Source organism: Perissodus microlepis, chromosome 17, assembly GCF_051167445.1.
Source record: "Perissodus microlepis isolate ML-2025 ecotype Zambia chromosome 17, ASM5116744v1, whole genome shotgun sequence".
NCBI classification, from domain to species: domain Eukaryota; kingdom Metazoa; phylum Chordata; class Actinopteri; order Cichliformes; family Cichlidae; genus Perissodus; species Perissodus microlepis.
This window is the reverse complement of record NC_140477.1, coordinates 2,666,112-2,687,977: the sequence shown is the minus strand read 5'-3', so window position 1 is coordinate 2,687,977 and position 21,866 is coordinate 2,666,112. Positions and strand designations below refer to the sequence as shown.

Sequence of the window (21,866 nt, the reverse complement as noted above, 5' to 3'; positions counted from 1 at the left end):
TGATCTATGACCACAAATAAGCACAATACTGTCTGTCTGCTGACTGGGAGAGTTACAAATTGCAGTAGTTTTCATACTGAAACTCTAAATTTAAAAGTGTTTTTAACAAGCTGCTTTTGGTGATGATGACAGGCTTGATCTCGTAGCCTTCATCCTGAACCCAGAGATCTCTCAGTGGTTACAAAGTTTTACTAAAAGGCTACAATCCAGCAGTCAGTTATGCATTTATTCAGTTATTCGTTCAGTCTTTATTTATATGTATTAGAGCATTGCTCTACTCTGTTTACATCAAACCACTGGTTTTGTTTTCAGTAGTTCACTCTCAGTCACTTAACCTCTGTGAAGCCAATTTAAAATACTTGTTTGAATATTCAAATACATTCAGTACCAGTCATGCTCACATGTCCAAAGTTTTCACTGGGACTGTGGGTCATGACCTCCTTCGATAAAGAAGAACAGAGTGTGACTGAGTGCTGAGAGGAGAGACATCAGAGTGCAGAATAAGAAGTAAGTGAAGAGTTTGTTGTGTCATCTCTTTTTTTTCTTTAGTGCTTGGTGTTAATGATGCTGTCAGTTCAGTTATTTCATTTATCAGAGATTCTGATATTTCATTGCTTTAGTTTTCTTTATTATGGATGGTGGGTGAATATACAACAGAAACTTAACCCTTTCATGCATGAATAGTGACAGTGTCAATCTGGATTTTCTTTTTCTTAAGTATTTTTATTCATCTTTAGACATGAAAAAAAAAAGATTTTTGATCTTCACTTTTTTAAAACATGTACTTTTCAAAAGAGTTTAACATGTCCACTTAGGTGGACAACTGGTTGACCAGTGGGTTGCAGGGTATGGAGTTACACATCAGTGTCCAATGTAGTGGTTTATGTTGAAGTATACCATCAATAGCTGACCACTGTAGTGACACTGTGCCTGAAAGGGTTAAACAGAAATATAAAAACGTCATAAATTAGCCTTGCAATCAATCAAACTATGTCAAAGTAGCTATATATAACAATGTCCCGATTCACAAGTGATGTACCCTAAAAAAAAAAACCCTCAAAACTTGTAACGTGTAACTATTTATTTACAAGAGTATTCATGGAAAACTCAAAGCCTCCACATTTCATGTTTTCATGTGCTCTCTTTTTATATCATTTGCAAGTTGTTTGCATGTTTCCCTCCATCCTACATGTTACTCCATTTCCTGGAAACAGATTCAATTCTGTAATCTTGATAAAATAGTATACTTATAATCGTGACCAAACATTTAACAGCAGAATATTAAAAACATCAACAAAGTCAAATGCAAGGAATCCATGTACGTAGATCTGCACTGACACCTAAGCCTGCAATGGAGCATAAAGGAGAGACGCGTAACTAAAGCCAAATGGGACCAGACGTCACCTGGCTTAATGGGGTCCGTGTCCTGGTTCACAAACATGTCAGATTTTGGGATATTCTAGAGATATTCTTATTAATAAATACATTAAATATAAAATAGAATTTGAACATTTTTAAAAGCATCATTACAATACAAGATAAACATGAGTAAAAGAATTTTAAATGAATGATAAATATCTCAAACTGGGTCAAACACCAAGCAGAAGACGTGGATCTTTAGACTGGATTTAAGAATTGGTGGTGAAGAGTCCTCTCTAATGTGAAATGGTAACACATTTCAAAACTTGGACCCGCTACGGCAAAAGTCCGTCTGAGCCTCCGCTGTGTCCTCGACACATCCAGGAGCAGTCGGTTAGTTGATGTGAGTGGAAAAGCAAGTGCAGCTCAGAGAGGGAAGGTCGGGGAAGACCATTTAAGCACTTTAACTGTGCAGCCAGTTAAAAGCTGTGATCCAACATTTTGCAGCAGCTGAAGACGACACAGGGCAAAATGGTAACACCAGTATATAAAGCTTTACAGTAATACAACCAAGTTGTAAAAAGGGCACAGATTACTGTTTCTTTAGCTTTCTGTCACAGCTGAAAGAAGAAAAAGATGTATAAAGCTGACTTTCATTGCAATTGTTTTATTTGGGCTTTCTCTACTTCATTCTACTTTTACAGAGTAATTATTTAATATCTGTGGCTGAACTTCAACACACAATGGCAGAAAAACTCTTGACAGACTGGGACAGTGGTCTCTTGGATTGCTTTGAGGATGCGAGTACTTGTAAGAAGAAGTTTAAGATCTTTTTCTTGTCATTTCTGGGGTCTTAGGCACTTCAGACATGTTAACACTTTGGTGATGTATTTCTGTTTTTCAGGCTGCTATGGTTTCTGGTGCGGCCCCTGCCTCGCCAGCACCGTTGCAAGAAGGTTTGGAGAGAACAGCTGTCTCCCTTTATGTGATATATGCTGTTGTGTTGTGTCGAGATTCCTTGGCCTTCCAATTTTTCCACCTCCTGCAGTCTTGTCTTTAAGGGCTGCCATGCGAAACAGATATGGCATCAAGGTATGAAGCAGTGACAGTGAGACAATGTCATGAAGCAGAAAAGCAGAAAGAAAGAAATAATGGTTGTACCGTCTCTCTGCAGGGCTCTCTCTGTATGGATATTGCAATTTCCTGTTGCTGCTGCACGTGCTCCTGGTGTCAGATGCATCGTGAGTTAAAGCATCGTAAGCGAGCTCCCACTGTGGTCAACATACAGAATAACAACATTGTGAACATGCAGCCTGTTCCAGTCATGCAGGCACCCATGATGATGCCTGTACAATCAGTGCCAGCTGCTTATATGGCTCAACCAGCAGTCACTGTGGTCACACAGTGACGAAATCCGAGTTTGTGTTGATGTTTCTATCAGTGATACAAGACAATGAAGTCATTTTGAATTGAGAGTATAGTTAAATATTTCTATTGGCTTCCTAATAATCATAAAAATTACATTTAGTTTAAATGCATGAGTCGCCTTTTTAGATTAGTCACTGCATAGCTTCAGTAATAATACAGAGGATTGAATTTTAGTCTATTAATTTTTCTGCTAATGAGAAAAACCCACTTGCATGTAGAGAGCTAAACGTGGTGTTAGATCTGCTCTGATGTTAAAACTGATGTAAAGTGTTTTTTTATCAATAAAAATATGAAATCCAAGACATTTATGATCATTTTGCAATCCTACTTTAGATTCACCAAACTCTGCTTCAGATCAGTTTACAGTTTACTGAGATTGATGAAGACCTGATGTGCTCTTCACAGCTTTCATGACACCATAAAGATCAAACAGGAGTCCTGCAGTGGCTTTTTTCATTTTTTATTTCACTCCTCATTAATTTGTCTTTCTTAAAATGTGTCATAGTGTGTGCTGTGTGGCAGGAGGAAGGACCCATGCAGGACTATCAGACGGAAAAATTTAATTCAATGTGCTGCTTTATTTGCTGAAAAAACTCGAACATGAAATACAAGATAACTCAAACTAGAAACTCAAAGCACGAAGCTCTGACTGGAAAACCGGGAACAGAGAACTAAGATGTTACCACAAGCACAGAGGCGAAAACACAACACGGTGAGGGTACGATACAACAACTAACAGAGAGAAACACAGGACTTAAATACTCAAGCAGGACAGCGAGAGGATGGGGAACAGGTGGTGACACAGCCGGGACAAATAATGAGATGACAAGGAAGCAAAATCAGACACACTGCACACAGGACATGGACTATCAAAATAAAACAGGAAACACATGACAGGCACAGAAACAGAACATGGAGCACAGAGACAACAGTAACTAACAGTGACAGGAGGTGAACAACACAGAGACTCAAACACAGGCAGAGGTGACGCGACTAAGATCACTGAGAGCTAAAGAAACCCAACAACATGAACAAGAATAATCAAAGAACATAATTACAAAGACTGAAACACAAATACTGGGTCTTTGTGACAAAATGTCTTTTATAAATAGCAACACAGAATCCAAATGGAGTAAATTAAAAACTCACGTTTTATATGTACTTACAATGATGCTTGGTGTCGTGTTGAAGACAAATCAGTGTTTTCCCTCAAATGTACATGTAAGCAAACCAACAAATAAAGCCAAACGTCTTTGCTGCCTTTTGTTTTTTTAATCTTTGTGTATGAACACGAATATCCTCGCCCATGTTGTTCATGTGTTTTTCTGTCTGTTTAATTCTTTTTCCTGACTTCTCAATAATTCACCTACTTGAACGTTTCCTTTTTTCACAGATAGAATTAAAGAACAAACGTTTATGTTACTAAATCTCCTGCTTTATTCTCATTTACAGTGATGTTTGTTCTTTATGATGCTCGAGTGTCAAAAACTAAGCTGGCTGTTTAGGATTTAAGAGGATTTTGTGTCGAGGAATTGAAGATCTGCTTTTCCTTACAGTCCATGTTTTTTCTGTCCTGATAAAAACTGCTTCCAGGATGACGTCTTCTGTTTTATTTTATTTTAATTAATCTAGTAGTTTCTGCCGTGGCAAAAACAAATCTGAAAACATTCAGTGATTACACAGCACAGAGGAAGGACAGTAAAGGTCTATAAGGAATACTGAAACAATGATACAAATACAAACAATGAGATTCTTAAACAGCTGATAACTCTCTGGGTTTACATTAAATCTGGGATAAGGAAGGAGGGCATATAGGAATACAGCTCACCGCAGACAAACAGCCAACAAGGTGAAACATGATACCACATTAAAATATCAGGAGTTCTTTGCTGTGACTTGCCTAACAAGTAAAACCAGGAAAAGAATTACAAGTAAACTTCTTGGGTGACCTGACTATTTTTAGACTGGAGTCAGAAACAGATCTGCTTTCTCATAAAAAAACATTAAACACAAAAAAAACCTGACAAGTTTGATAAAGAAAATATAACATGTTAAAAAAAAAAAAAAAAAACATTCCTGCGTGCTGTGTTATTCCTTAAAAGTAAAACATACAAAACCATTTGTCCTGCTCTTTAACTGCACTGCTCAAAATACCTGTTGGAGGTATTTTGTCTCCATGTCCCCCCAGTGATGTTTAAACATCACCACCAGCTGATCTATGTAACTGAATGAGTTAACAAGTTACAAATGAATTTTTTTTAAAGCAGTTTTGTCACACAGTGCCTCCCTGTGGTCACAATTGGCAATTACATGACACAAACTCTAAATGTGACTAGTGTCACTGCAAAGCGGAGTGCTGCTCCTGGATTCAGATGTATTAAAACTTGAGTTAAAGCATTACAAGAAAAACAGTCTTCAGTATCGAGAGTAACCCAGTTAGCATGTGGCCTTTCTCAGCTGTGTAGTCAGTTGTTTTTGGTTTTATTCCTGTTCTGATAACAAAACGAGTTTAAAAATGTTGAAGTGAATTGATAAAGAGTTCAGGCCCCATTTTCAGTTTTATCTTACATCCTCTGAGAAGCTTTTGTGTTGTTGCAGTTTCTTTTGTTTTATTTAAATCACTGTTTCAAGTCGAGTCCAACAGCTCTAAAAACTGAAAACTAACAACAAGGAACAATAACCTGTTGTCACGTCATGAAATTAGGAATTGAATATTTGCGTCACTTAAATGACAAAGAAACAATGACCAGCAGCAGGTCTATGATTAGTTAAGTTGTCTGACTCTTTTAATAGCTTAAAGACTGAATAAAAGAAATCAGTTTTAAGGTTTAACTATTACCTATCATTTCCTCAGTGGTAAATCAGTTCGACCGCTTGTGAACTTCATCTATGCCAAACACAAAATCCAAAGCATGCAAAGATCCTCTTGAATGAATGAATCTCTGTCAGCTTGAACGTGATGTCCTACAAAACAGAAAGCATGGGCTTAATTTGACCTGGAAACTGTGTGCAGATAAAGAGCTTATCAAATCACACTATCAATGCAAACAGCTTCAGAGATCTCACACATGGCCGACTTATCCACTGTAACACAGCAGTGTCACAGGAGGCTGGAAAAGATTGTTTAACACCAGTTTATTATTTTAGCCATTGTGAAAAACACTGTTAAGTGAATGCTTCACATAAGTAAAACATGTAAAGCTAAAAGAGCCCGCCTGAAGGTCTGAGGCAGCGCTGTGGCTGGTCGGGTTGTAACAATAGGGTTATACAGCTGGGAGCAAAATCTAAACTCCTTTAAATGAGTTAAATCTCAAAAACGTCTTCTGAACAGTAACCCTGAGTGTTACTCAGCTGAGTGTGGGAGGAAGATGAGGTATTCAGAGGAAACCCACGCAGCCACAGGGAGACCAACCAAACTCTACTATGAAGGGATCCAGCCAGGGCTTGAACCAAGATCCTTTGTTGCGACTCCTCCAACCAACGGCCGCGGCAGGCAAAACATGAGGACACAGATGATGCGCAACAATAAACACATGAGATGCACTTCTGTACTATTTGCTCCTTTAATTCCACGTTGTACTGACCACTATACAAAATCAGTACATGGGATCAAACAGGATACAAATGCACAGACTGCACAAACATGAACACAACTCACAAACATTACACCAATTGCTATGCCAAACTACAACATCGGCCTATGGCATCAATTAGTGCACTAAACCAAACTCAGGCTGCATACAAAAATGCATCAAAATGACTCAAGCTGTGGTCAACAGAAGGTTTCCCCTCATGCTCAGCCTACCTTTGTGTCATCAACATCAGGTGTGGTGAACAGGTGAGTGCAACCACCTTTATCACCTAACACACCCATGAGTCACGCCCCACACCCGTGCACCAATACAGTGTGTGCATTTAAACCAACCCTCTTAATCCAAAAAAGGAACAACTCAACTCATATGGCTCCTAAATACCGGCCCCTAATTATTTCAGATCAATAATTACGTCATACTTACCATGTAGGAGACATTGATAGACATAATCAATCCTTTATCAAACATTTAAGGATAAAATTTTATTCAAAAATAAACACATCCACATTCATTCAAGTAGCCATTTGATAAAGTCACATAATCCTCATGACTCTTCTGCTTCCTGTAAAAGAGACACTTTAATGATCGGCCCGTCCAAACAACCAGTCTTTGTTTTAATACGAAGCTGACATGCAGTCCTTTACCATCAGAAATTGCTTCCACAACGCTTCCAGGCACCCAAGAGTTACGAGGCGCAGAATCATCGACAACGATAACCACATCCCCAGGAATGACCATCCATCCATCCATCTTCTTCCGCTTTATCCAGGGCCGGGTCGCGGGGGCAGCAGCCTAAGCAGAGAAGCCCAGACATCCCTCTCCCCAGCTACCTCTAGCTTATCCGGGGGAACACCAAGGCGTTCCCAGGCCAGCCGAGAGAAATAATCTCTCCAGCGTGTCCTGGGTCTGCCCCGGGGCCTCCTCTCGGTGGGACATGCCCGGTACGCCTCACCCAAGAGGCGCCCAGGAGGCATCCTTGTCACATACCCGAACCACCTCAGCTGGCTCCTTTCGATGTGGAGGAGCAGCACTTCTACTCTGAACCCCTCCCGGATCCCTGAACCTCTCACCCTGAGAAGTTCAGGAATGATGTTCCGTCCAATTCTCTGCCTTTTCTGATGCTCTTGAACCTGGAGCAAGTACTCCTTGACCCAGCGCTTCCAGAACAGGTCAGACATGTACTGTACTTGTCTCCATCGACGTCGTCCATATACGTCCTCCTTCTGAAACACTCCTGGTGGCATCAATGGCTTGGTCTTAAGCAGCAACAGATGGTTAGGAGTCAAATCAGCAGGATTACATGATGTATTAACATATCTCCACTGAGAAGGTTTGGACACTAAGTATCTCTGTCACCCGGTTTGCTACAAATACTTTAAACCTTGAAATTTCATTTCTAATATATTGCAACACCGAGGTACTATCAGTCCAAAATCCTGACTCCTGCAGCTGCATTGGCAGCTCTTTTCTCCACATCTTACCCATTCTACTGGTAACCAATGCAGCTGTCAGCTCCATGTGAGGAATGGAAGTTTGTTTCAGTGGAGCCACTCTTGCTTTACCCATTATAAACGCACAGTGGACTTGATACTGGGTGCTGCGCAGCAAAAAGTAACTGACTGTGCCATAACCCTCCTCGCTTGCATCTGCAAAGTGATGTAACTGAGCAGAAGCAACATCTCCAAAGTTAGGTTAAAAAAAAAAAGGTCAACCTTAAAATCTGCAAGAAGGCAAAGATCATTCAGCCAAACTGTCCATTCTTGTCCAACAGTAACTGGCAACACATCATCCCAGCCCCAACGATTTCTGCACAGTTTCTGAAGGATCAACTCAGCAGGCAACACAACAGGTGCCAAAAACCCCAAAGGGTCATAGATCCAGCTCACAAAGGACAATATCCCTCTCCTTGTGAGAGGTTTGTTTTTAAGTGTTCCTGCTGAGGTATGGCAGCGAGTACTGCTCTTCTGTTGCTAATCCATTTGGTGAGCTTAAAGCCTCCTTTAGCACAAAGAGCAACAAGTTCTTGATGGAGCAACACTGCCTCCACTTCAGACCCAACAGAGGTAAGGCAATCATCCACATAAAAATTATGTAGAACATTATTGACAACTTCTAGTCTGAACTGATCTCTGTTATCCTCTGCACATTTCCTCAAGGCAAAACTCACACAACTTTGAGGTGAGGTGGCTCCTCAGGTGTACTTTCATTCTGTATTTCACCAGATCCTGACTATGATCTCCGTCTGGCCTCCACAGAAACCTTAACAGATCTGCCTCTTCTCTTTGTACTCTGACCTGATAAAACATAGATTCAATATCTGCCATTAGCACAACAGGCTCTTTACAGAACGCACTTATTACCCCAACTAGCAAGCTAGTAAGAACTGGGCCTTACAGAAGCTGTCCATTCAGAGACACTCCGTGAAATGAAGCACGATAATCAAAGACAACCCGCAACTACTTCTTCTGTGGGTGATGCACCTCATGATGTGGAATATACCACAAGCCTCCATCACCGCGATCCAATTCTTCAGTAGGCACCTTCTCTGCCTACCCTTTGGAAATAATACCAGTCATAAAACTGGTGTAACTGACATGAAATGAGCCATCCGTGATAAACTTCAGTTTAAGGTTCATAGCTCGCTGTTCTACAACCTTCTTATTATTTGGCATTTTTACCTGATTGCACCTGAAAGGTAAACCAGTGGTATAATGACCATCAACCAACTTAACAGTGTCCATCACTGACTTCATAAACTGCTGATCTCTAGACAAAGCAAACTGCTCATCCTGAATGCATTCTGGAAAATCAGCCTTCATTTGACGTTCCCACAGCTCATCCAGTCTTGCCATGGAAATCGTATTGACACTCACATCAAAAATATCAGTCTTGCAATCTTCTCTGAGAGGACCATTCACCGTCCAACCCAGCATAGTTTTTACTACATGGGGACCTCCATCCTGACTTCTAACAGCATCCCATGGCTCTAAAGCCTTGGGCACACTGGTTCCGATCAACAGATCTACCCCAGAATTTATCTCCAATATCTTAATATGGTGCAAATGTGGCCATCGGGCAATATTGCATTGATGAACATTCATGCTTTTCTGTGTAAATAATTCAAGCAAGTCACAGTAGTGATCTAAATCCAAGCCCACTACTTCCATATCTGAAACAACATAACTACTGACCATCTTTTCCTGACCCATTGTACGTAAAAGAATGCCAGTTTTCCTTCCTGAAAGTTTCAGCCAATTCATGAACCCTTCAGTACAAAATGAAGCTGAACTCCCAGGATCTAGAAAAGCGTAGGTTATCAGTGACTGATTGTCCTTTCTTGGACTTCACTGTAACTGGTATTATGGACAGAGCACTATTTTGCCCACCGGCCGCAGTCACTTGCAATCTTCACTTGCCTTTTGACAAACTCAACAACATCACTAAAAACCACTTTAGAGTGAACCCTCTTCTGCAGATCGCACACAACATTCCTCCATTTATCCCTGATTTTATAAAGCAACCTTTTTATAACTGCTTGCATGTTAGCAGAGACATCCAACTCATGCAAGGACTCAACATCTCCCATTGCATTACAACATTTCTCGTGGTGTGTGGAAGAAGCGGACTCGAGCGCAGATCTCCTTGCAATGAGACAGTGAATTTATTTACAGAGAGAAACATTTACAGTCCAGTGAAATCCCTTGGCCGTGGCCCCCGTGGTCCATTCACCCAGCTCCCGTGTTCTCCTCTCCACCTCCTGGTGGAGACAAAAAAAAGGAGTAAATAGCAATCCGAAAGCGAGTTGGAAAGAGCACACGATCAAGACACTACTAACGAGTTTAGTCTAATGATCCAGCGCTGACTGAAGCCTGGTCACCGCGTTAAATACATCAGGGTCTGATGGTGGATAATTCATGGCAGCTGGCGAATGTTGATTAATCGGCGGTGTGCCGAAGCTCCAAATGGAGCTACTTCCGGGTCAGCGGACCTGCTTCCGGGGAAGCGCGGCTCCATCAAAATAAACTCAAACATAAATGATCAGGTCGCCCAGCAGGGCTGGTCAGACCATGACAACATTGCCTTAATAAAAACCCATATTCCTGCAAAGCCTTCACATCCTCAGATTTTAAAGGAGGCCATTTACTGACCCTTTCAATGTAGGCAGCAGCAATTTTCATCGAATTGCCAAAGTTTTCCTGGAGCAAAGATTTAGCTTTAGCATATCCATACTCAGCAAGCATATACTGACAGCTTCTCACCATTTCTCTTGGATGGCCTCTGGTGTATTGCTTGAGAAAATATAAACAATCCTTAGCACTGTGAGCTTGACTCTCCACCATGTGTTCAAAAGCTCTCATAAAGGTTTGGTATTGCAATGAATCACCATCAAAAAAACTGAATGTCACGCCTTGGTAGCAAAAACAGAGAATGTTGCTCAGCCAATAAAGCTGCGTTTCGCCTTGTGACCTTCATCAGGGTCACCCAGGATGACCCTGATGAAGGCCACAAGCCGAAACGCGTTGGTCAGGCAATAAACCTTGGACACACAATTAACAGGAGCAATATCCCCCACTAATCTGCCTATTAAAACTAACTCACTCAGCCTAGTCTTCTGTGCATACTAGCGGTGGATATTTATGTACCATGCTGTCAGCTGTGAGGAAGACAAACTGTCTTAAACAAACTCCCGAGCCAATGGCTTCAGCCGCCTGATGCACAATAACTAGAAAGCAAATCAGTACAATGCCTAATGCAGTTGTACCGCTGAAACCTAACAGGGGAATAAAACTGAAGGAAATCTGTTGTGTGAAGCCACAGGCTTACTCTAAAGGCTGCGTGGACAACAGCAACAGCAAACCATAAAACTCCCATCAATAAAACTCATCTATATATAAAAAATCCAATAAAACCTAAAAAGTCTTCTGTTGACAAGATGTTGCAACTCCTCCAACCAACAGCAGCGGCAGGCGAAACATGAGGACACAGATGACATGCAACAATAAACACATAAGATGCACTTCTGTACTATTTGCTCCTTTAATTCCACATTGTACAGGGGGGGGGCATTTATATGGATACACCGTAATAAAATGGGGGAATGGTTGGTGATACTAAAGTCCTGTTTGTGGCACATTAGTATATGTGAGGGGGCAAACTCCTCAAGATGGGTGGTGACCATGGTGGCCATTTAGAAGTCGGCCATCTTGGATACAACTTTTGTTTTTTCAATAGGGAGAGGGCCATGTGACACATCAAACTTATTGGTAATGTCACAAGAAAAACAATGGTGTGCTTGGTTTCAACATAACTTTATTCTTTCATGAGTTATTTACAAGTTTCTGATCACTTATAAAATGTGTTCAATGTGCTGCCCATTGTGTTGGATTGTCAATGCAACCCTCTTCTCTCACTCTTTACACACTGATAGCAACACCGCAGGAGAAATGCCAGCACAGGCATCCAGTATCCGTAGTTTCAGGTGCTGCACATCTCGTATCTTCACACCATAGACAATTGCCTTCAGAGGACCCCAAAGATAAAAGTCTAAGGGGGTCAGATCGGGAGACCTTGGGGGCCATTCAACTGGCCCACGACGACCAATCCACTTTCCAGGAAACTGTTCATCTAGGAATGCTCGGACCTGGCACCCATAATGTGGTGGTGCACCATCTTGCTGGAAAAACTCAGGGAACGTGCCAGCTTCAGCGCATAAAGAGGGAAACACATCATCATGTAGCAATTTCAAATATCCAGTGGCCTTGAGGTTTCCATTGATGAAGAATGGACCCACTATCGTTGTACCCCATATATCACACCAAACCATCATTTTTGTTGTTCCAACAGTCTTGGAGGGATCCATCCAATGTGGGTTAGTGTCAGACCAATAGCGGTGGTTTTGTTTGTCAACTTCACCATTCACATAAAAGTTTGCCTCATCACTGAACAAAATCTTCTGCATGAACTGAGGGTCCTGTTCCAATTTTTGTTTTGCCCATTCTGCAAATTCTGAGCACCGATCTGGGTCATCCTCGTTGAGATGCTGCAGTAGCTGGAGTTTGTAAGGGTGCCATTTGTGAGTAGCTAATATCCGCCGAAGGGACGTTCAACTAATGCCACTCTCCAGTGACATGCGGCGAGTGCGACGCTATGGGCTCTTGCTGAATGAAGCTAGGACAGCCACTGATGTTTCTTCATTAGTGACAGTTTTCTTGCGTCCACATTTTGGCAAATCCAACACTGAACCAGTTTCACGAGCAAGCAGTTTGCTAACTGTAGAATGGGAGATGGGTGGTCTCGTAGGGTGTCTTGCATTGAAATCTGCTGCAATGACCCGGTTACTGCGTTCACCAGATGTGTCACATGGCCCTCTTCCTATTGAAAAAACAAAAGTTGTATCCAAGATGGCCGACTTCTAAATGGCCACCATGGTCACCACCCATCTTGAGGAGTTTGCCCCCTCACATATACTAATGTGCCACAAACAGGACTTTAGTATCACCAACCATTCCCATGTTATTACGGTGTATCCATATAAATGGCCCACCCTGTACTCTCCACTATATAAAATCAGTACGAGGTGTGTAAGACTGCAACTCCTTCCTGGTTGCAACGCTGGATAGTCACGTGATTTCTAAAACAGAGATATTGAGCAAATGCAAAAAATCTAGCCTATGGACAGGATTTCTATTTACCCCCTGCTTGTTGGTAGGTAGATGACATTTTTGTCCCAAACCAGCACACTCATACTGCTGCATTTGTCTTAAAACCATACTTGTGTGCATATCTCCAAATGGATATAGTATAAGTTCAAATAAAATAATGAAGCTTTGGGAATCTAAATGCAATCTTTTAAATGTACTAGTTTACAGTGTTATCGTTTTAGTTGAACAAGGAAGTGATATCTGGAGAAACAAGGAAAAAGAATCCGTGCAACAGACACCTACTCATAGTTTGGCACACCTTCTTTCAAACATGCAAACATCGTTGCTATGTAGACAAAGGCTCTGTTCATTTTAAATATCAAATTCACCCAAACACTGCATGAAAGTGAAGCTCTGCCCCACAAACTACTACAGTCTCTAAATGTATTATATTTGGGTGTTTGTGGGCATTCTCCACACACAACAAAAGATACTTTATTGACCGCGGTTAAAAGAGAGAAAGATGGTAAGCACACTGATGTAAACTAAACCCTAACACCTCTACTAGGAACAAGCATAACCACAGGTCAACTTTCCCATCTCTGTTTTTCCAAGAATACTCAGCAAACTCTCCATAGCCACAATTTTTGGCTCTCTTCCTCCATCACTTTCACTTTCCTGACTTTGTTGATCTATGACCACAAATAAGCACAATACTGTCTGTCTGCTGACTGGGAGAGTTACAAATTGCAGTAGTTTTCATACTGAAACTCTAAATTTAAAAGTGTTTTTAAACAAGCTGCTTTTGGTGATGATGACAGGCTTGATCTCGTAGCCTTCATCCTGAACCCAGAGATCTCTCAGTGGTTACAAAGTTTTACTAAAAGGCTACAATCCAGCAGTCAGTTATGCATTTATTCAGTTATTCGTTCAGTCTTTATTTATATGTATTAGAGCATTGCTCTACTCTGTTTACATCAAACCACTGGTTTTGTTTTCAGTAGTTCACTCTCAGTCACTTAACCTCTGTGAAGCCAATTTAAAATACTTGTTTGAATATTCAAATACATTCAGTACCAGTCATGCTCACATGTCCAAAGTTTTCACTGGGACTGTGGGTCATGACCTCCTTCGATAAAGAAGAACAGAGTGTGACTGAGTGCTGAGAGGAGAGACATCAGAGTGCAGAATAAGAAGTAAGTGAAGAGTTTGTTGTGTCATCTCTTTTTTTTCTTTAGTGCTTGGTGTTAATGATGCTGTCAGTTCAGTTATTTCATTTATCAGAGATTCTGATATTTCATTGCTTTAGTTTTCTTTATTATGGATGGTGGGTGAATATACAACAGAAACTTAACCCTTTCATGCATGAATAGTGACAGTGTCAATCTGGATTTTCTTTTTCTTAAGTATTTTTATTCATCTTTAGACATGAAAAAAAAAAGATTTTTGATCTTCACTTTTTTAAAACATGTACTTTTCAAAAGAGTTTAACATGTCCACTTAGGTGGACAACTGGTTGACCAGTGGGTTGCAGGGTATGGAGTTACACATCAGTGTCCAATGTAGTGGTTTATGTTGAAGTATACCATCAATAGCTGACCACTGTAGTGACACTGTGCCTGAAAGGGTTAAACAGAAATATAAAAACGTCATAAATTAGCCTTGCAATCAATCAAACTATGTCAAAGTAGCTATATATAACAATGTCCCGATTCACAAGTGATGTACCCTAAAAAAAAAAAACCCTCAAAACTTTTAACGTGTAACTATTTATTTACAAGAGTATTCATGGAAAACTCAAAGCCTCCACATTTCATGTTTTCATGTGCTCTCTTTTTATATCATTTGCAAGTTGTTTGCATGTTTCCCTCCATCCTACATGTTACTCCATTTCCTGGAAACAGATTCAATTCTGTAATCTTGATAAAATAGTATACTTATAATCGTGACCAAACATTTAACAGCAGAATATTAAAAACATCAACAAAGTCAAATGCAAGGAATCCATGTACGTAGATCTGCACTGACACCTAAGCCTGCAATGGAGCATAAAGGAGAGACGCGTAACTAAAGCCAAATGGGACCAGACGTCACCTGGCTTAATGGGGTCCGTGTCCTGGTTCACAAACATGTCAGATTTTGGGATATTCTAGAGATATTCTTATTAATAAATACATTAAATATAAAATAGAATTTGAACATTTTTAAAAGCATCATTACAATACAAGATAAACATGAGTAAAAGAATTTTAAATGAATGATAAATATCTCAAACTGGGTCAAACACCAAGCAGAAGACGTGGATCTTTAGACTGGATTTAAGAATTGGTGGTGAAGAGTCCTCTCTAATGTGAAATGGTAACACATTTCAAAACTTGGACCCGCTACGGCAAAAGTCCGTCTGAGCCTCCGCTGTGTCCTCGACACATCCAGGAGCAGTCGGTTAGTTGATGTGAGTGGAAAAGCAAGTGCAGCTCAGAGAGGGAAGGTCGGGGAAGACCATTTAAGCACTTTAACTGTGCAGCCAGTTAAAAGCTGTGATCCAACATTTTGCAGCAGCTGAAGACGACACAGGGCAAAATGGTAACACCAGTATATAAAGCTTTACAGTAATACAACCAAGTTGTAAAAAGGGCACAGATTACTGTTTCTTTAGCTTTCTGTCACAGCTGAAAGAAGAAAAAGATGTATAAAGCTGACTTTCATTGCAATTGTTTTATTTGGGCTTTCTCTACTTCATTCTACTTTTACAGAGTAATTATTTAATATCTGTGGCTGAACTTCAACACACAATGGCAGAAAAACTCTTGACAGACTGAGACAGTGGTCTCTTGGATTGCTTTGAGGATGCGAGTACTTGTAAGAAGAAGTTTAAGATCTTTTTCTTGTCATTTCTGGGGTCTTAGGCACTTCAGACATGTTAACACTTTGGTGATGTATTTCTGTTTTTCAGGCTGCTATGGTTTCTGGTGCGGCCCCTGCCTCGCCAGCACCGTTGCAAGAAGGTTTGGAGAGAACAGCTGTCTCCCTTTATGTGATATATGCTGTTGTGTTGTGTCGAGATTCCTTGGCCTTCCAATTTTTCCACCTCCTGCAGTCTTGTCTTTAAGGGCTGCCATGCGAAACAGATATGGCATCAAGGTATGAAGCAGTGACAGTGAGACAATGTCATGAAGCAGAAAAGCAGAAAGAAAGAAATAATGGTTGTACCGTCTCTCTGCAGGGCTCTCTCTGTAAGGATATTGCAATTTCCTGTTGCTGCTGCACATGCTCCTGGTGTCAGATGCATCGTGAGTTAAAGCATCGTAAGCAAGCTCCCACTGTGGTCAACATACAGAATAACAACATTGTGAACATGCAGCCTGTTCCAGTCATGCAGGCACCCATGATGATGCCTGTACAATCAGTGCCAGCTGCTTATATGGCTCAACCAGCAGTCACTGTGGTCACACAGTGACGAAATCCGAGTTTGTGTTGATGTTTCTATCAGTGATACAAGACAATGAAGTCATTTTGAATTGAGAGTATAGTTAAATATTTCTATTGGCTTCCTAATAATCATAAAAATTACATTTAGTTTAAATGCATGAGTCGCCTTTTTAGATTAGTCACTGCATAGCTTCAGTAATAATACAGAGGATTGAATTTTAGTCTATTAATTTTTCTGCTAATGAGAAAAACCCACTTGCATGTAGAGAGCTAAACGTGGTGTTAGATCTGCTCTGATGTTAAAACTGATGTAAAGTGTTTTTTTATCAATAAAAATATGAAATCCAAGACATTTATGATCATTTTGCAATCCTACTTTAGATTCACCAAACTCTGCTTCAGATCAGTTTACAGTTTACTGAGATTGATGAAGACCTGATGTGCTCTTCACAGCTTTCATGACACCATAAAGATCAAACAGGAGTCCTGCAGTGGCTTTTTTCATTTTTTATTTCACTCCTCATTAATTTGTCTTTCTTAAAATGTGTCATAGTGTGTGCTGTGTGGCAGGAGGAAGGACCCATGCAGGACTATCAGACGGAAAAATTAAATTCAATGTGCTGCTTTATTTGCTGAAAAAACTCGAACATGAAATACAAGATAACTCAAACTAGAAACTCAAAGCACGAAGCTCTGACTGGAAAACCGGGAACAGAGAACTAAGATGTTACCACAAGCACAGAGGCGAAAACACAACACGGTGAGGGTACGATACAACAACTAACAGAGAGAAACACAGGACTTAAATACTCAAGCAGGACAGCGAGAGAATGGGGAACAGGTGGTGACACAGCCGGGACAAATAATGAGATGACAAGGAAGCAAAATCAGACACACTGCACACAGGACATGGACTATCAAAATAAAACAGGAAACACATGACAGGCACAGAAACAGAACATGGAGCACAGAGACAACAGTAACTAACAGTGACAGGAGGTGAACAACACAGAGACTCAAACACAGGCAGAGGTGACGCGACTAAGATCACTGAGAGCTAAAGAAACCCAACAACATGAACAAGAATAATCAAAGAACATAATTACAAAGACTGAAACACAAATACTGGGTCTTTGTGACAAAATGTCTTTTATAAATAGCAACACAGAATCCAAATGGAGTAAATTAAAAACTCACGTTTTATATGTACTTACAATGATGCTTGGTGTCGTGTTGAAGACAAATCAGTGTTTTCCCTCAAATGTACATGTAAGCAAACCAACAAATAAAGCCAAACGTCTTTGCTGCCTTTTGTTTTTTTAATCTTTGTGTATGAACACGAATATCCTCGCCCATGTTGTTCATGTGTTTTTCTGTCTGTTTAATTCTTTTTTCTGACTTCTCAATAATTCACCTACTTGAACGTTTCCTTTTTTCACAGATAGAATTAAAGAACAAACGTTTATGTTACTAAATCTCCTGCTTTATTCTCATTTACAGTGATGTTTGTTCTTTATGATGCTCGAGTGTCAAAAACTAAGCTGGCTGTTTAGGATTTAAGAGGATTTTGTGTCGAGGAATTGAAGATCTGCTTTTCCTTACAGTCCATGTTTTTTCTGTCCTGATAAAAACTGCTTCCAGGATGACGTCTTCTGTTTTATTTTATTTTAATTAATCTAGTAGTTTCTGCCGTGGCAAAAACAAATCTGAAAACATTCAGTGATTACACAGCACAGAGGAAGGACAGTAAAGGTCTATAAGGAATACTGAAACAATGATACAAATACAAACAATGAGATTCTTAAACAGCTGATAACTCTCTGGGTTTACATTAAATCTGGGATAAGGAAGGAGGGCATATAGGAATACAGCTCACCGCAGACAAACAGCCAACAAGGTGAAACATGATACCACATTAAAATATCAGGAGTTCTTTGCTGTGACTTGCCTAACAAGTAAAACCAGGAAAAGAATTACAAGTAAACTTCTTGGGTGACCTGACTATTTTTAGACTGGAGTCAGAAACAGATCTGCTTTCTCATAAAAAAACATTAAACACAAAAAAAACCTGACAAGTTTGATAAAGAAAATATAACATGTTAAAAAAAAAAAAAAAAACATTCCTGCGTGCTGTGTTATTCCTTAAAAGTAAAACATACAAAACCATTTGTCCTGCTCTTTAACTGCACTGCTCAAAATACCTGTTGGAGGTATTTTGTCTCCATGTCCCCCCAGTGATGTTTAAACATCACCACCAGCTGATCTATGTAACTGAATGAGTTAACAAGTTACAAATGAATTTTTTTTAAAGCAGTTTTGTCACACAGTGCCTCCCTGTGGTCACAGTTGGCAATTACATGACACAAACTCTAAATGTGACTAGTGTCACTGCAAAGCGGAGTGCTGCTCCTGGATTCAGATGTATTAAAACTTGAGTTAAAGCATTACAAGAAAAACAGTCTTCAGTATCGAGAGTAACCCAGTTAGCATGTGGACTTTCTCAGCTGTGTAGTCAGTTGTTTTTGGTTTTATTCCTGTTCTGATAACAAAACGAGTTTAAAAATGTTGAAGTGAATTGATAAAGAGTTCAGGCCCCATTTTCAGTTTTATCTTACATCCTCTGAGAAGCTTTTGTGTTGTTGCAGTTTCTTTTGTTTTATTTAAATCACTGTTTCAAGTCGAGTCCAACAGCTCTAAAAACTGAAAACTAACAACAAGGAACAATAACCTGTTGTCACGTCATGAAATTAGGAATTGAATATTTGCGTCACTTAAATGACAAAGAAACAATGACCAGCAGCAGGTCTATGATTAGTTAAGTTGTCTGACTCTTTTAATAGCTTAAAGACTGAATAAAAGAAATCAGTTTTAAGGTTTAACTATTACCTATCATTTCCTCAGTGGTAAATCAGTTCGACCGCTTGTGAACTTCATCTATGCCAAACACAAAATCCAAAGCATGCAAAGATCCTCTTGAATGAATGAATCTCTGTCAGCTTGAACGTGATGTCCTACAAAACAGAAAGCATGGGCTTAATTTGACCTGGAAACTGTGTGCAGATAAAGAGCTTATCAAATCACACTATCAATGCAAACAGCTTCAGAGATCTCACACATGGCCGACTTATCCACTGTAACACAGCAGTGTCACAGGAGGCTGGAAAAGATTGTTTAACACCAGTTTATTATTTTAGCCATTGTGAAAAACACTGTTAAGTGAATGCTTCACATAAGTAAAACATGTAAAGCTAAAAGAGCCCGCCTGAAGGTCTGAGGCAGCGCTGTGGCTGGTCGGGTTGTAACAATAGGGTTATACTGCTGGGAGCAAAATCTAAACTCCTTTAAATGAGTTAAATCTCAAAAACGTCTTCTGAACAGTAACCCTGAGTGTTACTCAGCTGAGTGTGGGAGGAAGATGAGGTATTCAGAGGAAACCCACGCAGCCACAAGGAGACCAACCAAACTCTACTATGAAGGGATCCAGCCAGGGCTTGAACCAAGATACTTTGTTGCGACTCCTCCAACCAACAGCCGCGGCAGGCAAAACATGAGGACACAGATGATGCGCAACAATAAACACATGAGATGCACTTCTGTACTATTTGCTCCTTTAATTCCACGTTGTACTGACCACTATACAAAATCAGTACATGGGATCAAACAGGATACAAATGCACAGACTGCACAAACATGAACACAACTCACAAACATTACACCAATTGCTATGCCAAACTACAACATCGGCCTATGGCATCAATTAGTGCACTAAACCAAACTCAGGCTGCATACAAAAATGCATCAAAATGACTCAAGCTGTGGTCAACAGAAGGTTTCCCCTCATGCTCAGCCTACCTTTGTGTCATCAACATCAGGTGTGGTGAACAGGTGAGTGCAACCACCTTTATCACCTAACACACCCATGAGTCACGCCCCACACCCGTGCACCAGTACAGTGTGTGCATTTAAACCAACCCTCTTAATCCAAAAAAGGAACAACTCAACTCATATGGCTCCTAAATACCGGCCCCTAATTATTTCAGATCAATAATTACGTCATACTTACCATGTAGGAGACATTGATAGACATAATCAATCCTTTATCAAACATTTAAGGATAAAATTTTATTCAAAAATAAACACATCCACATTCATTCAAGTAGCCATTTGATAAAGTCACATAATCCTCATGACTCTTCTGCTTCCTGTAAAAGAGACACTTTAATGATCGGCCCGTCCAAACAACCGGTCTTTGTTTTAATACGAAGCTGACATGCAGTCCTTTACCATCAGAAATTGCTTCCACAACGCTTCCAGGCACCCAAGAGTTACGAGGCGCAGAATCATCGACAACGATAACCACATCCCCAGGAATGACCATCCATCCATCCATCTTCTTCCGCTTTATCCAGGGCCGGGTCGCGGGGCCAGCAGCCTAAGCAGAGAAGCCCAGACATCCCTCTCCCCAGCTACCTCTAGCTTATCCGGGGGAACACCAAGGCGTTCCTAGGCCAGCCGAGAGAAATAATCTCTCCAGCGTGTCCTGGGTCTGCCCCGGGGCCTCCTCTCGGTGGGACATGCCCGGTACGCCTCACCCAGGAGGCACCCAGGAGGCATCCTTGTCACATACCCGAACCACCTCAGCTGGCTCCTTTCGATGTGGAGGAGCAGCACTTCTACTCTGAACCCCTCCCGGATCCCTGAACCTCTCACCCTGAGAAGTTCAGGAATGATGTTCCGTCCAATTCTCTGCCTTTTCTGATGCTCTTGAACCTGGAGCAGGTACTCCTTGACCCAGCGCTTCCAGAACAGGTCAGACATGTACTGTACTTGTCTCCATCGACGTCGTCCATATACGTCCTCCTTCTGAAACACTCCTGGTGGCATCAATGGCTTGGTCTTAAGCAGCAACAGATGGTTAGGAGTCAAATCAGCAGGATTACATGATGTATTAACATATCTCCACTGAGAAGGTTTGGACACTAAGTATCTCTGTCACCCGGTTTGCTACAAATACTTTAAACCTTGAAATTTCATTTCTAATATATTGCAACACCGAGGTACTATCAGTCCAAAATCCTGACTCCTGCAGCTGCATTGGCAGCTCTTTTCTCCACATCTTATCCATTCTACTGGTAACCAATGCAGCTGTCAGCTCCATGTGAGGAATGGAAGTTTGTTTCAGTGGAGCCACTCTTGCTTTACCCATTATAAACGCACAGTGGACTTGATACTGGGTGCTGCGCAGCAAAAAGTAACTGACTGTGCCATAACCCTCCTCGCTTGCATCTGCAAAGTGATGTAACTGAGCAGAAGCAACATCTCCAAAGTTAGGTTAAAAAAAAAAAGGTCAACCTTAAAATCTGCAAGAAGGCAAAGATCATTCAGCCAAACTGTCCATTCTTGTCCAACAGTAACT

The 21,866-nt window shown here is 40.7% G+C and overlaps 1 protein-coding gene, 2 long non-coding RNA genes and 1 pseudogene across 4 annotated transcripts; 2 read left to right on the top strand and 2 right to left on the bottom strand.

Moving 5' to 3' along the window:
• Positions 1 to 440: 440 nt before the first annotated feature.
• On the top strand, positions 441 to 3,331 carry LOC146369023 (cornifelin-like). Of its 2 annotated transcripts, XM_084911163.1 has the most exons (4): positions 441 to 507; positions 2,064 to 2,169; positions 2,264 to 2,451; positions 2,534 to 3,331. In XM_084911163.1, the coding sequence occupies exons 2-4, from the start codon at positions 2,103 to 2,105 to the stop codon at positions 2,765 to 2,767; spliced, it is 489 nt and encodes a 162-aa protein (XP_084767289.1). In that variant the 5' UTR covers positions 441 to 507; positions 2,064 to 2,102; the 3' UTR covers positions 2,768 to 3,331. The 2 variants fall into 2 exon arrangements, with proteins under 2 accessions (XP_084767289.1, XP_084767290.1); XM_084911164.1 differs by lacking the exon at positions 441 to 507 and having other exon boundaries at positions 1,677 to 2,169.
• LOC146369022 (uncharacterized) lies at positions 791 to 6,270 on the bottom strand. Its single transcript, XR_014797468.1, has 4 exons — positions 6,140 to 6,270; positions 5,627 to 5,751; positions 2,521 to 2,630; positions 791 to 2,422 (listed from the first exon to the last, which is right to left on the bottom strand). It is a non-coding gene; the product is annotated as an uncharacterized LOC146369022 (long non-coding RNA).
• An 8,230-nt stretch (positions 6,271 to 14,500) lies between these two features.
• LOC146369020 (uncharacterized) lies at positions 14,501 to 19,960 on the bottom strand. The gene is made up of 4 exons (XR_014797473.1): positions 19,850 to 19,960; positions 19,337 to 19,461; positions 16,232 to 16,341; positions 14,501 to 16,133 (listed from the first exon to the last, which is right to left on the bottom strand). It is a non-coding gene; the product is annotated as an uncharacterized LOC146369020 (long non-coding RNA).
• On the top strand, positions 15,796 to 17,391 carry LOC146369021 (cornifelin-like; annotated as a pseudogene).
• Positions 19,961 to 21,866: the final 1,906 nt, after the last annotated feature.

What these genes read in the sequence shown, in the direction of transcription:
- LOC146369023 (XM_084911163.1), top strand. Translation starts at nt 2,103, where the DNA reads ATGGCAGAAAAACTCTTGACAGACTGGGACAGTGGTCTCTTGGATTGC. An exon ending in CTTTGAGGATGCGAGTACTT is followed by an intron (nt 2,170 to 2,263) that starts GTAAGAAGAAGT and finishes TCTGTTTTTCAG; the next exon opens with GCTGCTATGGTTTCTGGTGC. An exon ending in GAAACAGATATGGCATCAAG is followed by an intron (nt 2,452 to 2,533) that starts GTATGAAGCAGT and finishes GTCTCTCTGCAG; the next exon opens with GGCTCTCTCTGTATGGATAT.